Source organism: Sesamum indicum, linkage group LG4, assembly GCF_000512975.1.
Source record: "Sesamum indicum cultivar Zhongzhi No. 13 linkage group LG4, S_indicum_v1.0, whole genome shotgun sequence".
NCBI classification, from domain to species: domain Eukaryota; kingdom Viridiplantae; phylum Streptophyta; class Magnoliopsida; order Lamiales; family Pedaliaceae; genus Sesamum; species Sesamum indicum.
Window position 1 is genome coordinate 2,825,482 of NC_026148.1, and position 14,080 is coordinate 2,839,561.

At 34.6% G+C, this 14,080-nt stretch overlaps 2 protein-coding genes and 1 long non-coding RNA gene across 4 annotated transcripts; 2 read left to right on the forward strand and 1 right to left on the reverse strand.

The window, feature by feature from the left end:
- On the forward strand, positions 1,118 to 3,434 carry LOC105159855. 2 transcript variants are annotated; one of them, XM_011077060.2, is made up of 3 exons: positions 1,118 to 1,351; positions 2,353 to 2,445; positions 2,514 to 3,434. In XM_011077060.2, the coding sequence occupies exons 2-3, from the start codon at positions 2,415 to 2,417 to the stop codon at positions 3,131 to 3,133; spliced, it is 651 nt and encodes a 216-aa protein (XP_011075362.1). In that variant the 5' UTR covers positions 1,118 to 1,351; positions 2,353 to 2,414; the 3' UTR covers positions 3,134 to 3,434. The 2 variants fall into 2 exon arrangements, with proteins under 2 accessions (XP_011075362.1, XP_011075361.1); XM_011077059.2 differs by having other exon boundaries at positions 1,119 to 1,351; positions 2,367 to 2,445.
- Positions 3,369 to 6,154, reverse strand: LOC105159857 (cytokinin dehydrogenase 1). Its single transcript, XM_011077061.2, has 5 exons — positions 5,224 to 6,154; positions 4,776 to 4,903; positions 4,436 to 4,696; positions 4,086 to 4,348; positions 3,369 to 3,999 (listed from the first exon to the last, which is right to left on the reverse strand). The coding sequence occupies exons 1-5, from the start codon at positions 5,870 to 5,872 to the stop codon at positions 3,675 to 3,677; spliced, it is 1,626 nt and encodes a 541-aa protein (XP_011075363.1). The 5' UTR covers positions 5,873 to 6,154; the 3' UTR covers positions 3,369 to 3,674.
- LOC110011880 lies at positions 6,306 to 8,077 on the forward strand. Its single transcript, XR_002286985.1, has 2 exons — positions 6,306 to 6,780; positions 7,203 to 8,077. It is a non-coding gene; the product is annotated as an uncharacterized LOC110011880 (long non-coding RNA).

Here is a 14,080-nt window from a genome sequence, read left to right on the forward strand (position 1 = left end):
AGGTTTATTTTTATCTAACAAATAAATCTATTCATTAATCAAATTCACCGAATTTGATGATATTAACAAAAAAAGTCGAAAAAAATCTACACATACCCTCAATTGACTTATTGCAGTTCAAATAAATATTTTGATAATCAAATTACCCTCATACATTTTGAAGCATTAATGCATGTGAGGAGGTATATTTTCACTTTTATAAGGGTATTTTTAGTCTGAGAAAAATTGTTTGACTCATAACGAATCAATAATAAGCAATCATAAGTAAATATCATTTTTTATTTTAATATCAACAAATTCAGTGAATTTTGATCAACGAAATGACTTATTTGTTAGATGAAAACAAGTCTCATGAATGTAAAATGTAATTTTTCAAACCACATGAAGTCTACGTGTAATTACAACAAATCTCAATATAAAGAAGTGTAATTATCCCTTCTTGTTATATTTATTCATGTGGAATCATAAATCTTGTTCCGAGTAAAAGTATATTTTTGGTCCTTATATATACTCATATTGCTCTAATTAAAATTATAGGTCATAAATAATTTTATGCATTTTTATGATATTTGTTTGTTTTTATTCGAGATATTAAAAGTTGATTGCAAAAATTTAAATTTAGATTCAAGAGTTTAAATTTTATATCATAATTTTTTAAAAATTAAATTAAAAATTTATTTTTTTCTCAAGGTCACAATAATTTCTTGTATAATAGTTTTTATATAATTAATTATCAAATAATGATTTATCTTGAAAATATTTATAAATAATATTAATGAAAAATAACAAAGGAAATGTATTGTCGTAAGGATAAGTTACATTTTTTGTTCTTATATAGCCACTTATTCACTTTTGATTCCTAATATTCACGTGTCATGATTTTTATTTTTAATATTTATAATTTTTTACAAATTTATTCCCTAATTTATGGTATGACCAAATTTATAAATATTTCAAAATTATGACACGTAAATATTAAGGACCGAAAAATGAAGAAGTGGCTGTTTGCAGGGACCAAAAATATAATTTGCCAATAAAGTTTATTCTCATGCAAACATTAAAAATTTTAAATAGAAACCAAACAGGCCCCAAATAGACCACTCCAAATATCTTAGCAGTCAGTACTCTTTTATGAGACAACAAAGAAATCAAGAATTGATCATAACTTGAAAATCAAACGTCGGTGGCATCGCACAAACGCGAGCCACGTGTCTAACACGCTAGCAGTTGTCTCTAAAGAATTCATAGACCAGACAACTCTCGGGAGCTTGGTATCGAGAATTTTACTGAGTTATCAAGAAGTCTGCGGCTTTACTGGGAAGTGGGGTAGCTTTCTTTTTCATTCGAAAAGGTAATATTTACTGGTTATGGTAGCTAATTTATGTGTCTTTGCAGTGTGTACTTTTTCCGCCGTTGGTTTTTATCGTTGGAGAAGTTGTCATTTTCTTTAATTTGCTTATTTTTGTGATTCTTGATGTGAATGGAGTGTGTTTTCCTGGGCCAGAAGATTGTTTTAATGGAATATCTTTTGTTAGTTTTGAGTTATGTGTAGGGGGTGGGGAGTGGAGTGGTGTTGACACTGCGTGGTTTGTGTTATGATTCTAAATGCGAGATATGGGACCTGGATTCATATTGATGTGATGAGGTTGAGGTTGAGGTTGAGGTTGAGGTGTGGTTTATATGGTCTTGGGCCTGCCACTTTGATGGTTGGTTTTTGAGGTAGAGTTCTTTCAAGGGAATTTAGTTTGAAATTGGATGGGGCTTCCAATAAAGAAAGAGAGTTTAAAATCCGTGTTTGGATAAATAGCCAGTTGAGTTAGTTTTTTACTGCACGAGAGAGATTGCAGGAGCAGTACTATCACCTCGACGGTTGGGATGCAAGACATATTCAAGGGGAATGTAGTTGATGTTATTTGCATTTTCTACTTCTGTTTGTACAATGACTTCTTATCCCTAAGTATGCTAGTTATAGTGTGTTTGTGCTTGCTTGTTTGCTCTGAGTGGTGCTCCTGATGATAAATCATTGCTCATCATTAAAGAGTTCTGTTGCTAAGTGTAAATCTGATTGTATAAGCTTAATGGTAAACTGTGGACAAAGAAAATATTATACTGGGGTCTCAAGGATGGGTGTGCTTCAGCAATGGAATTGGGCGATGCATTTTTAGCCTGAGTTATTTATGATTGAAGAACTGCCAACTTCTGTTGGTTCATACTATTGAGATGCAATTTTGAAAAACGACCTGAGTCTTGAACTGAAAACATTATAGCTTAAGGGATTAAAGAGTATATTGCTAATACAACCTCATATTTTTGGCTGTCATAATTACCTAGTTCTGAGTTTAGCTTTGATAGCCTTTTCATTGTAGATTGAGAAAGGGGTTGCTATCAGCAAATGCAAAAGAGAGCAATCACTCATGGAGTTTGGCTTGAATGAAGATGCGCAAGGTATCTCGTTGTCTTTTGTGATGGATTTCATCTTGCAGTTCTCTTCATTATTTAATCCTCCAATACAGATAAGAGTGGCATCACCTCAAATCATGGGCGTGATGATGTTTCAGAGGTGGCCATGACTGAAAACCTACAAGAACAACTTCATCCTTCTCCAGGCATCCAAAACATTGACATGTTCAGAAAGCATGAGGCTTCTGCACCTAGGGATGCTTCTGGAGAAGTAAATATGGAAGCTTCTGTTACTGCCGACGATGTTATGCAGGCTGGAGGGTTTGGAACTTCTGACAGCATCAGTAGTTTCCTCCCAGTTGCAAGTGATTTCACAGATTTTGAGGACCACCTTCGAAGAGTTCAGGGATATGAAGATGCAGTAGATAAAATTGCTGGAGGAAAATCTGATCCTTCAAAAGACATTCAGGAAGTTGGCAAAGTTCATGTTAAAGACATTGACAATGCTGAGGAGCATGATGCCTTTGAAGCAGTAAATATGGAAACTTCTGTTACTTCGGATGAAATGATACGGGCTGGAGGCTTTGGGGCTACAGATAATATAAGTAGTTTCCTTCCAGTTGCTAGTGATTTTACTGATTTTGAGGCCTATCTTCGTGATGCTCGAGAATATGAAGGTTTAGACGAAGAAATCAATCGGCCTGGCCTTGGCTGGAATAGTGAAGCAAAGTGAGTGATTGCGGTTACAAAAGTGACTTGGTTTCTTCTGGTATTTCTCTCCCTAAGATTTGAAGTCCTGTTCCTCATGGTTGTATTTGTGACTACTGTACTAGAGTTTTGAATGATTTCCTTTGGACATAGTTACTCCCAAATAATCATTCTATGCCATCAAGTTTTGTGCGCACTTGTAAATGCAACAAGTGACTTGCTGCATTTCCGGCATTAGCTTGATGTTGATATCTGATGTCTTTGGTACTGTATTGTCGATGTGAATGTAAGACTTAAGTTTTCAAGGATTCTCTGTACTTCTGATAGTAAGATTTTAAAAGCCCTAAAAGCATAATTTTCTCTTTATATCTGAGATTAGAAGTTGATGTAGCAATTAAAATACATTATTCTCCATACTTTCAATGGTAAGATTCTTAAAGTAGGCAAGCGCATGTCGATCTGCATCTGAAACAGGTAGTACAAAATTTCTAGCAGTATATACATTTAAGTGGCTTCTTCTGTCTTCTTAGAGCCCTAATATTAAGTAATTTTCAACTTCTTGGAAACTATAGCCCAAAGGCTTTTTCCCTCCGGAATATTCTTTGTCCGGGAGTTAGGATTGCCAGTGGGTCATAAGCCAACTTTCTCCTGTAGAAAACTTCCCAGTGAGTACCAAAATGAGCTTTCCACTCTTCAGGAGTGCTATAATGGGGCAAATACTGTTTGATACCGAGATGGGGCCTTCCACAAAAGTGTAGAATTTTCTTGTTTTGTGTTAAAATATGTTCCAGGCCATCTTTTCCGGTGGAAGATGGTACCGCTGAAGATAGGAAGGCGACCAGGTAAAAAACATCCTCCTGAGGTGTAATCAAGGATGTTGAGTTTATCCACCTGTGACACAAGAATGAGTTGGAATTGGATACTGAATCAGAATAGTCAAACCATGTTTAGCGATTGATTCATCTGAGAGCTAATACCTCGACTTGTTGACTGGATAGATCAGGACAGGACCATTGCTGGTATCTTTCAGAATATTTCCAAAAACTTCTTGGGCAAACTCATGTATGCTGCTTCTTGGAATAAGAAGATTTAACCATGGGTGTGGCACCTCCCACAAACCCTTCTCCCGGAGTTTTATTTCAGAGACATGTACTCTGTCCAGAAAATCCACATAAGAAACTTCTGACTGGAAGAGAGTGGACCTGATGTAATTCAATGCTGATAACAGGGTTTCAATCTCCTGCATGCCAAGTATAGGAGGTGAAGAATAAGTACCTTCTAATAAATTTTGAGTATTTGAAGTAAACAATGGATTAAAAAATCTTACCTGATCAATACACTCCGACTCTTCGGGATTATAGTACTTCGCAACTTCAAGGCAAAACAGAATCTTACCATCAGAAGTGAACTGGTTTGCTTGAACTGGGTCTTTGGGATTGAAAGATGATCTCCAATTGTTTAGCAAACCAGTTCTATTTATAATGACAAACCCTTCTACATAATCAAATGCATTTTTAGAAGATATTAGAAGCTCCTGGTCTTTAGTGAATATGGAGAAGTCTGAATAAAGTGCTCTTATCCATTTAACCTGTATAAAGACAAAGATTAGGAGATGATTCCTGTGCAGAAATTCTTATGTCCAGGTAATTTATTGTAAATGTAGTCACCATTTTAGGGGCAGGTTGTAGCGCAATTCTAGCCTGCGTGATGATACCAAACTGTCCTAGTCCTCCAAGCACAGCATGAAAGAGATCAGTGTTCTGCTCCTCTGAACAAGTTGCCACTTCTCCTCTGCCTGCACGGAATAATTAAGATTAGTCCATTCTGCCTTCTGATTCTTGTAAGGAATTCAATTGTTGGGAAACTATTCTTGCCAATATAGCAGGCTGCAGTTGCTAAAATAATTCCGTTCTGACGCAACTCATTGTAGAACTCCATTTCTTGACAAATACTTATTCTTGAATAAGTAAGGATCGGTATTTCAATCCACAATTCTGAATCCTAAGCAGCATACCAAACAGTCCAAATTATCTTTGCCTTCCTATCTAATGATCTCCTCAGGCACTACCTATCATCTAAAAGAACATTTGATATGCATGTGTGGCCATAACTAACCTGTGACAACTTCTAGTTGGTAGACGTTGTTGATCTGGGGTCCATGTTGGAAAGCTTGCCCGCTGATTCCTGCATTTGATAAAGTGCCCCCAACTGTGAGATGAAGATAATCAGTCCATGATTTTGGCGCCAGTCCCTTTTTAAGACTCTCATGCAGAATATTTATCCAAAGTTCTCCAGCTGACACATCAACATAGGGGTCTCTTCCAGTGTGGAAGCTCATTTTTGGCACTCGAAGTGATTCCATACTGATAACAACACCTTGGTATGCCTGTGCTTGGCCTTCTAGGGAGTGCCCATGGCCTCTGGCAGCAACTGTAAGCTCTGAACTTAGACCCAAATCAAAAATATATTTTATGATGGATGAAATATCAGAAACTGATTTTGGGTGTAAAACTGCCGATGGCATTAGATGGTATCTGTTGCCGAAGTCCTTTGCTGCATATTGAACGTCGTTAAAACATAAGTGCCCATCAAATGTCATATTGGCTATGGATGAGTGAACAATTGATTGAATGGTGTGAGGGGTGACAAAAGGGTGGTTAGAAGAAAGTTGCTTTCTGTCGATCATAGAACTAAGTAAGAGAACTAATACAAGCAGAGCTATGGTTCTTGGTTTGAAGAAGCTATGAGATTCTGCATAGAACATTTCTTACAACTTTCCGAGATTTGAAAGGGCAATGTCGAAAGGTTTTTCTTTTTATGTGGGCTTCTTTTTCTCTGTGAATCTACTAAATGGAGTGGTGGAGAATAGGCTGAAGTGCATGATGTGGAAGAGAATTTAAAGGGAAGGATGGATTATAGGCCGTCAAGAGATGCTTGAAACTGCACATGATGGTGCTTTGTTTGCAATAGGTGTTTGAGGATTCTTCTTAGGCCACCCTTTAGTTTCTGAGTGGAGATATTTATACAAGGAAAAGAAGATTTACTCATCTTTCTTCTTCCCACGGTCACAACAAAACTTTTCATTTTTGGTCACTGTCTTATTGATTACATTACTTTTTCTTGGGCTATTCTCGGCAAATATATTAGTACACCTGGACCAGTCACCAGATTTTTCACATTTCGGGAAATTTATGACTTCATTATTTGTGCAAGATGACTCTGTATGTTGTAATGCATGCACTATTTGTCTGGTGGTGGACTATGATTTATGTTGATTTCTTCCTTCACCCTTGTAAATTGCTAATGATCTGTCAATGACCGGTTAATTCCCGCTGTATTTACTTCTGTGAGATAGCTATTCTGTAAGGAGAGACTCCTTGGGATTTAATCAGAGTTGTCGAAATTTTGTCCATATATTACTGTATGTCACCTTCTGTATTGCAGTTGATGACCCCCCACCCCCCAAACAAGAAGAACAAAGAAGAAAAGGGGGGAAAGAAAGAAAAATGGAAATCGTGTGCACATGCGCAGTCAGATTCTATGGAAAAGCATTTTAGTTTCTGTAGGAGAGTGGAAACTTCGGGCGGCCCCTACTGGATGCCACTTTGTTACAGAGTCATATGTGAAGCAGAAAGTCAGTTTCCTCTTTGGGCCTTAGCTTCTTTTGCCAATGTAAGTTTGGCCAACCTAACCTGCCTAATATTTGTTCTTTCTGTTGCCTTTTCTTGAAAAGTAACTTAAAAGGCAGAAAAGATTCTGTAGATTGTGTTGGAGAGCATTTTTTATCAACATTTTACTGATCAATTTGCATCAAACTCCCGTTCGCGTCATATATAATTTGGACCCGTGATTTGTGTTGTCATTCTACTTTAACTGAAACGGGAACTGCATATTTCTCCAGCATCTCGATTCTTTGCATCTTGATGATAGACAGAAATACTGGACGACACATACTACGTCCGACTGCATAATTTCGTGTTTGCTTATTTGCTTCTCTCTTGGAAGCGAACTTGTACACTGTCGTCCTGCTTGAATTATGACATTGATTCCATTTGATCGGTACTTGATTCTTGTCGGTGGACGATATTTTTCAGGGTCCATGACCATGCACATAAAGACTGATCTTATAGTTATTCCCAAGATATGGAAGTTCGGCACCAAACTATGACAGGAGACATCAAAACTAACATTTACTTACTATGGGACGATGATATTATCTTACGTTTCTAGATCTCTCTCCCGTCACAGGTCTCTCTCAAGAAGTCATCACAACACTCACCATGGTTTCTTGGACAACGACACAGAAACCACGAGATTTACATTATCTTGACAGGGATGTCTCTGTTTCACATTTACGTGTTGTCGGGACAAGGAATTCTTTTTGTTTTTCATTTTTCTTTATTGGGTTTAGATGGCAGTGTGTTTATGTAGGGGCCTGGGGTATTTGAACAGGGTGGCATTGGCACAAAATAAAATGGGAAAGTAGTGGATGTGTTAGAAGACTGTCTGACATTGTAGGAGACACTGAAAAAGTTACCTATCAGTTCCTCCTGTCGTTGGAGTCTTTGATCCCAGCATCACAAGGCTTCATGCTACATCACTTCCTAGAATTATTGCCACCTTAGCCTGTCAGCAACTACACTACTCTTCCATTACATAAATACGTAGGTTGTACATACTTGGGTACTACACATGATTCACCCTATACCATACTGTCCAATACTATGCATGGTCTCATAAAGCTACATATGTAATAAAATACCTCAGCATGTGTGCTGCTGATGTGCTAGACTTACTTCCCACATGTGTAAGCTGATATTCAAAACGCAATGTACTTGAAGATAGGCCTGTGCTAAGACAGACATGTACTTGAAGTTCCGCGCGTCGCATCACAAGTATATATTCAATGTATATATGTATTGCTTCCACGTATATATAGATACATAAATACTGATGTATGTATCATGATCAACCTTATAATAGTTTTAAACCATAGGGTCGTAGTCGAAACTTGGGAATTTGCTACATTTATCAACATTAAATTTCATTCTTTCTTTCTTTTTTTTGCTTAACAATGCAAATGAACCAACAATGTAGAATGAGTATAACGCATCTTATGACATGTCTTGTGTTATAGTACGATGTTGTATTATTGCTTGTATATTGTGGTTAGGTTGGGTGTACGTATGATATCCATGTAGTGATGGTAAGAAGATTTCTGTACTTGCAAGAGATACATTTTATTATATTAGAAAGGTACAACCACAATATCATAGAGCCACTTCTTATTATTTTCCGTAGTTTGATTCGTATTTGATCTCGTTTTCTTTGCGATATCATGTTAGAGATCCGGAAAAATTGGCAGATAGCAAATCTAAAGAACAAAAAAATGTAAATATTGCAACAACTTATGCTTTTTGCAAGTTCAAAACGTAAGGAGTTGGTGATGGTATAAATATAAAACCAAGATTGTATGATCTTATATGGTTTCAAATTATTTATCGACAACGTAAGCAATGTACCGTAATAATAGATTTGTTGTGCAAGAAATTAATATATATACACATATATTATAGTTCACCCTCTCTATCCATTTTTGTCTAGACTGAGGTTGATAGGAGCCAAGAAATTTGGCAGCGATTAAAGAGTGAAGTATTATTTGATCTAAAGATGTCATGTGAAGAAGCACCACTCATATTTGGAAAAGAAACAAGATCAATTACCAGATTCACCTGCTACACCAATAAATAAGACAGCATCAATCCCACCAAACATTATTAGCAGGGCTAATTACGCAGCGGTCTTCACATGTATTAATGTGTGAAAATGTATAAAGATAATTTGATCAAAATATATTTATTTGACTTGTAATAAGTCAGTAATAAGTCAACTAGAAATAATTTTGCTGGTATTAACAAATGGGGTGAATTTTGACTAATAAAAAAATTTATTTATTGCACGAAAATAAATTTCAAATGTACTGGATGTAAATTTTCAAAAAATAAAAAAATTACGTGCAATTACACGTTATGCAATAACAGTGTAGGGATCACTTACCAGTATTACTCCCCAAAGAGGTAGGTAGTTAGCCTCATTGCTTGCTACAAGTGTTATAAAATAAATAGTAATTTTGTTAGCTTGTCTCGTCCATGATCACTTATTATTTCTTCTAACTTCTACGAAAACACTAGCCCAAACCTAATTCTGTTAAATTTGAATTAATTATATAGCAAATGCAATATATTTATTGTGTATTGATGAATAGTTCAGGAAAAGTGACCAATAGCAGGCACACCTGTTTTGTGATTAGTTTGATTTGATCAAATTTAATCCGAACAAAAGTTTTCCTGACCCCCACTTACTTCACATCTATTTTTTCCCCTAATTTGCAAGTTGAAGATAAGAACCAATTGCTTTCACTATGCACCTTTACTTGGATATGCTAATAAGATTCTCATCAGACAAAACTTCATTTTTTTTTACAAGAAATTGTAATATGCAAGTTGCAAGATCATTAATGTTCCTCTCATTTTTATACTTTTGGAGTTCTCATATTGATTGTATTGTCAATTACGTCGACATGGGAAGTTGGCAAATGTACTATTATGTCTCACCATTTGATCCATCTGTTTGACAATTAACATAACTATTAATTATACGCTTAATTTTTTTGTTTTACAATAACAATAAACCCTCCAAATTTAAAGCATTTATATATCGTTTTATTATATTTGAAAACGAGTGGAATGCTAATGCTTTATTTTAGAAAATGTGTAGTTCTTATTTGTGTAGATGTATTGATTGAAATTGATGTATTGTTCAATTTATTGAGATGTTGATATAATTATTATTTAATTACCACCTCAAAATAATTAAAAAAGAAAAACTAAAAAGAGAGATGTTAAGTGTAAACCACAACTTTTTCACTATGCAAATTAAAGAGTTTTTACTCTGCCTAACACTTGTCTTTGTTGCAAAGTATCCATTAAATTAAAGTATCTTTCTGGTGTGTATAGGTAGCCCAATTTTTGGGTTTTACATCTTTTATTTGTGTGTTCATACTGTTAATTCCTTTTCTTCTATTAATTATCTACAAACTAAAATATTTAAAAGTTCCCAATATGAATTCTGAAAAATTAAATTAGATACTTGTTGCTGACAAATCCATTTTGTAGTCATGTATTCTTTTTAAAATGAGGAAAAATTGCAATTTTAGGTTATTCATTAAAAAAAAACATTGGTCTATGAATGGTGAAAAAAGTCGGTCTGTTTATGTTTTCATTTTCAATGAAAAATATGTATTTGTTTCTTTATATTTTTAGTGGAAAATATATATTAATAAGAAAATATTTCAATTAGTTAATATAATAAGATTGTATTCTATATTAATTATAGTGTCAAATAAATATATATAGTAAACATATTTTCACTTCAATTATTGTTTGAGAAACACGAGAATAATTGTTTGTTATGATGCATGTTCCCTATTCATTTTACATTCCACTCCAATCAAATGTCCTTTCTGTCCCTCGCTCCGACTTTTGCCTGCACATGCATAGACTTACTAGCCGTTAAGGACTACTGCCGTTTCTTTCCATTCCTCATTATGTATATTGTCAACATTTCTAACTTTTGCTTCTTTCTTTTAACATAAAATGAGTTTATTATTACTGCAACTATACCTTCCAATAAATAATCACCCACAACTAAAATAAAGTTCTTGTTACTAATAATATATTTTTAAGAAAATTCTAAACTCTATACAAGCAGAATCTTGCTTTTAGGCACGTCCAAAAAAGAAAACGGGAACAATAAACTTAAAACAGATCGAGTATTTTTTATGATTATTTTCTTGAATATAATACAGAAAAGTACATAAGTAGTATCAGAGATAATAAATAACCCTAGTCTTTAACCATTCCAAGTACTTTTAAATGAAGTAATTATTTACACGTTAAATAAATAATCACCAACTTAGATACTCGATATTCAGTGGAATAAAGAATGAAGTAATTATTTACACGTTAAATAAATAATCACCAACTTAGATACTCGATATTCAGTGGAATAAAGTGGAAGGCACTACATTATTAAGTCAAAAAAAAAGTTGCATTTTGCATATTTATCCTTTACTATACGTATACATATACAATTATAATTATCTTGAGGACCAATGATAAATGAGATTTAAATTTCATTAACCTAGCTATATATATACACATATAGTTGTAATTAATTATATACATACATATATATAGTTGTAATTAGTTAAGTAGGCCTAGGTAGGTTGAAATGTTTCCACAAGAAGAAGAAAATGTTGTGATGCCATTTTCGGTGTCCACAATATGGTATTTCTCAATTTCAATTCGTACTCACTTTTTAGTTCAGTTAGTCAAGAAAAATTGAAATCCATCAATTGTGATCCTCCCATGTGCAATTGTAACTGGCTTTTGTCCCACCACTTGTTCATAGACTTGTAAGTTGTAACAAATAAGTCAAGAAAAGTACCAAGTGCTCTACCTATCTACAAGCTAGAAAGGCATATAATATGTTTTTAGGGTTTTTCTAGGGTTTTTGGTGGGTGAATTAAGCAAATTATATGAATGCGACCAAATTAAAAGCCCGTTCCGCCCTAAGAAGGACGAAAGTTAAGGAGACTAAAACTACATATCCGTCTCTCTCTCTCTGTGTGTATATATATATATATATGCTTTCGTTAGTCACTTGTATGTTTCTGTTACAGTATGAAATTTTCTAAATGCATGTGGTGTGCATAAATCAAGAAGATTCAAAGAAGGTACCTAGTGGGTATCCCACCACTAATTAATCAAAAATCAAAGTGAGGATTAGCAAGAGAGTAATGGAACATGATCCACATCTATATCTTCATGCTTCATTTTCGATATCAACACACTCATCATTTTCACGAGTAGTGTCCATCACATGAATGTACATATATATCAGATTTGTGGAGGCTAATTAAGGAGCATAAAATCTTTAATTCTACATACATATATATGCAATGCATGAAAAGCTCCTAAGAAAATGGCTTTTAGGGCACGCCTGACAGAAATCCAATGCCTTCTTTCAAGACTTTTCTGCCTTCCTCTCTCTCTCTCTCTCTCTATCTCTCTCTCTCTCTACTCTATACACACACTATACACACACACACACTCTTAAGGGAAAGATTAATTAGTTGGTGATGGAGGGTCATTTTCTTGCCACATTAGAGCTGCATTAATTTCCAATGGAGCATCTATACACACACTATACACACACACACACACACTCTTAAGGGAAAGATTAATTAGTTGGTGATGGAGGGTCATTTTCTTGCCACATTAGAGCTGCATTAATTTCCAATGGAGCATCTATATAGATGTGGCTGCTAGGGTTTAGATGCAATTAATGACTGCTGGTGCCCCAAACAGTAGCCAAAGAGGATAGGCCATTGAGAACTAATTAAGGTCATGAGTTGTTGATATAAATTAATATGTCGCAGAAGAAAGTTCATAGTTGACACTCTGATAGAGACACCAACTCTATGCATAGAGTACTGATGGACATGACAAAATCACAGAAAAATGACGATCTCAAATTTGAGGGCATGAGCAATTAATCTTATGTACAAATAAGGATTTATGATTTCAGCACATGCATGCATTATTAAGAATTACGAAGAAGAAAGAGTTTGGGTATTACCTGACTTGATGAGTTTACAACTGATGAGTCATCTATATATTATCATTTCACTTTATGCTATCATCATTTACACATACTCAGTATCTCATGACCCAGATGCTATTTACCTGAGAGTTAATTTCTTGAATATATAATTAAGCTATAGTAACATACAGAAAATAACATTATTACATCACTCTGATGCATTCATCTGATAAAATTTTACATGTTCATGTCGAGGATAATACTGCACAATTCATAATACGTGTAACACTGTAGCAAACCAATTAATCTCAATGAGATATATATACATATATATATATAGAGAGAGAGAGAGAGAGACGTCTTATTCCGATATTCAACTTTGTGAATGTGATAGCTTTTAGGCATGGTCATACGTATTGAATTTGTGTTAGAGCCTTAGAGACATTTAATATAAGGAGTACCATTTAATATATCTTTACTGATATATTATTTGGTATGTTTGTCAAGCATCTACATCGGCAGCGGGTCAAGGTTCCACATATTTATATATGCTAGAAACCCTATAAATTAATGATCCATTTTGATGATATCATAAAGAAGTGCAATCCTATTGGAAAGACAATCAACTATCTCAATTGCAATTATAATATGGAAAGAACAATGTTAACTTGTGGTAACAAAAGTAATACAAATTATATAGTCCTCATATAAATATATATATATAATGATGCATGCATGGAAATAGTTTTTTGACCCTTTCAGAAATAAATAGTAAGAGATAGTTAAATCATAAGCAAATGAAGATGAAGAAAGAGTATAAGCAGGCGGGCCATTGAATGAGAATGTCCATCCTTCATCCTTCATTTTTCTTCACCACAAAAGCTATTCTTTTGAGTGGAGAACACATTGACAAGACCCCCTAAAAGTACAACAGAGAACTCCATTTTTTAGGGTTCTAAAAATATATGGTTAAGATCATACTAACTCTCTCTTTCCCCCCCCCCCCCCCTCCACCCCTTCTCACACACAGGGAAAAATTTGTGTACGCTTTTTTTCACGTGTCAAGTAATTTGTAAGTGGTATACGTTGGTGAAGTGGATCATAATGTTTTTGCACTTATCAACCTTTACTGCATAATGCTAATATACAGTACTTGAATAATTTATGTGATACACTCTTAAGTTACGCTATGGAGTTCAAGAACCACTAGACGTTTACCCAAATAACCACATAAATAAGCTTTGAATCACTCCAAAGTTATTGGTTATATCTCCTTTTCGAGTTCAAAGATTCCTTTAAGTATGTG

Coding starts and splice junctions, on each gene's coding strand:
- LOC105159855 (XM_011077060.2), top strand. CDS start 2,415: ATGGAGTTTGGCTTGAATGAAGATGCGCAAG. Junction 2,446..2,513: donor CTTGAATGAAGATGCGCAAG/GTATCTCGTTGT, acceptor CCTCCAATACAG/ATAAGAGTGGCATCACCTCA.
- LOC105159857 (XM_011077061.2), bottom strand. CDS start 5,872: ATGTTCTATGCAGAATCTCATAGCTTCTTCAAACCAAGAACCATAGCT. Junction 4,349..4,435: donor AGTCGGAGTGTATTGATCAG/GTAAGATTTTTT, acceptor CTTGGCATGCAG/GAGATTGAAACCCTGTTATC. Junction 4,000..4,085: donor TATCCAGTCAACAAGTCGAG/GTATTAGCTCTC, acceptor CTTGTGTCACAG/GTGGATAAACTCAACATCCT.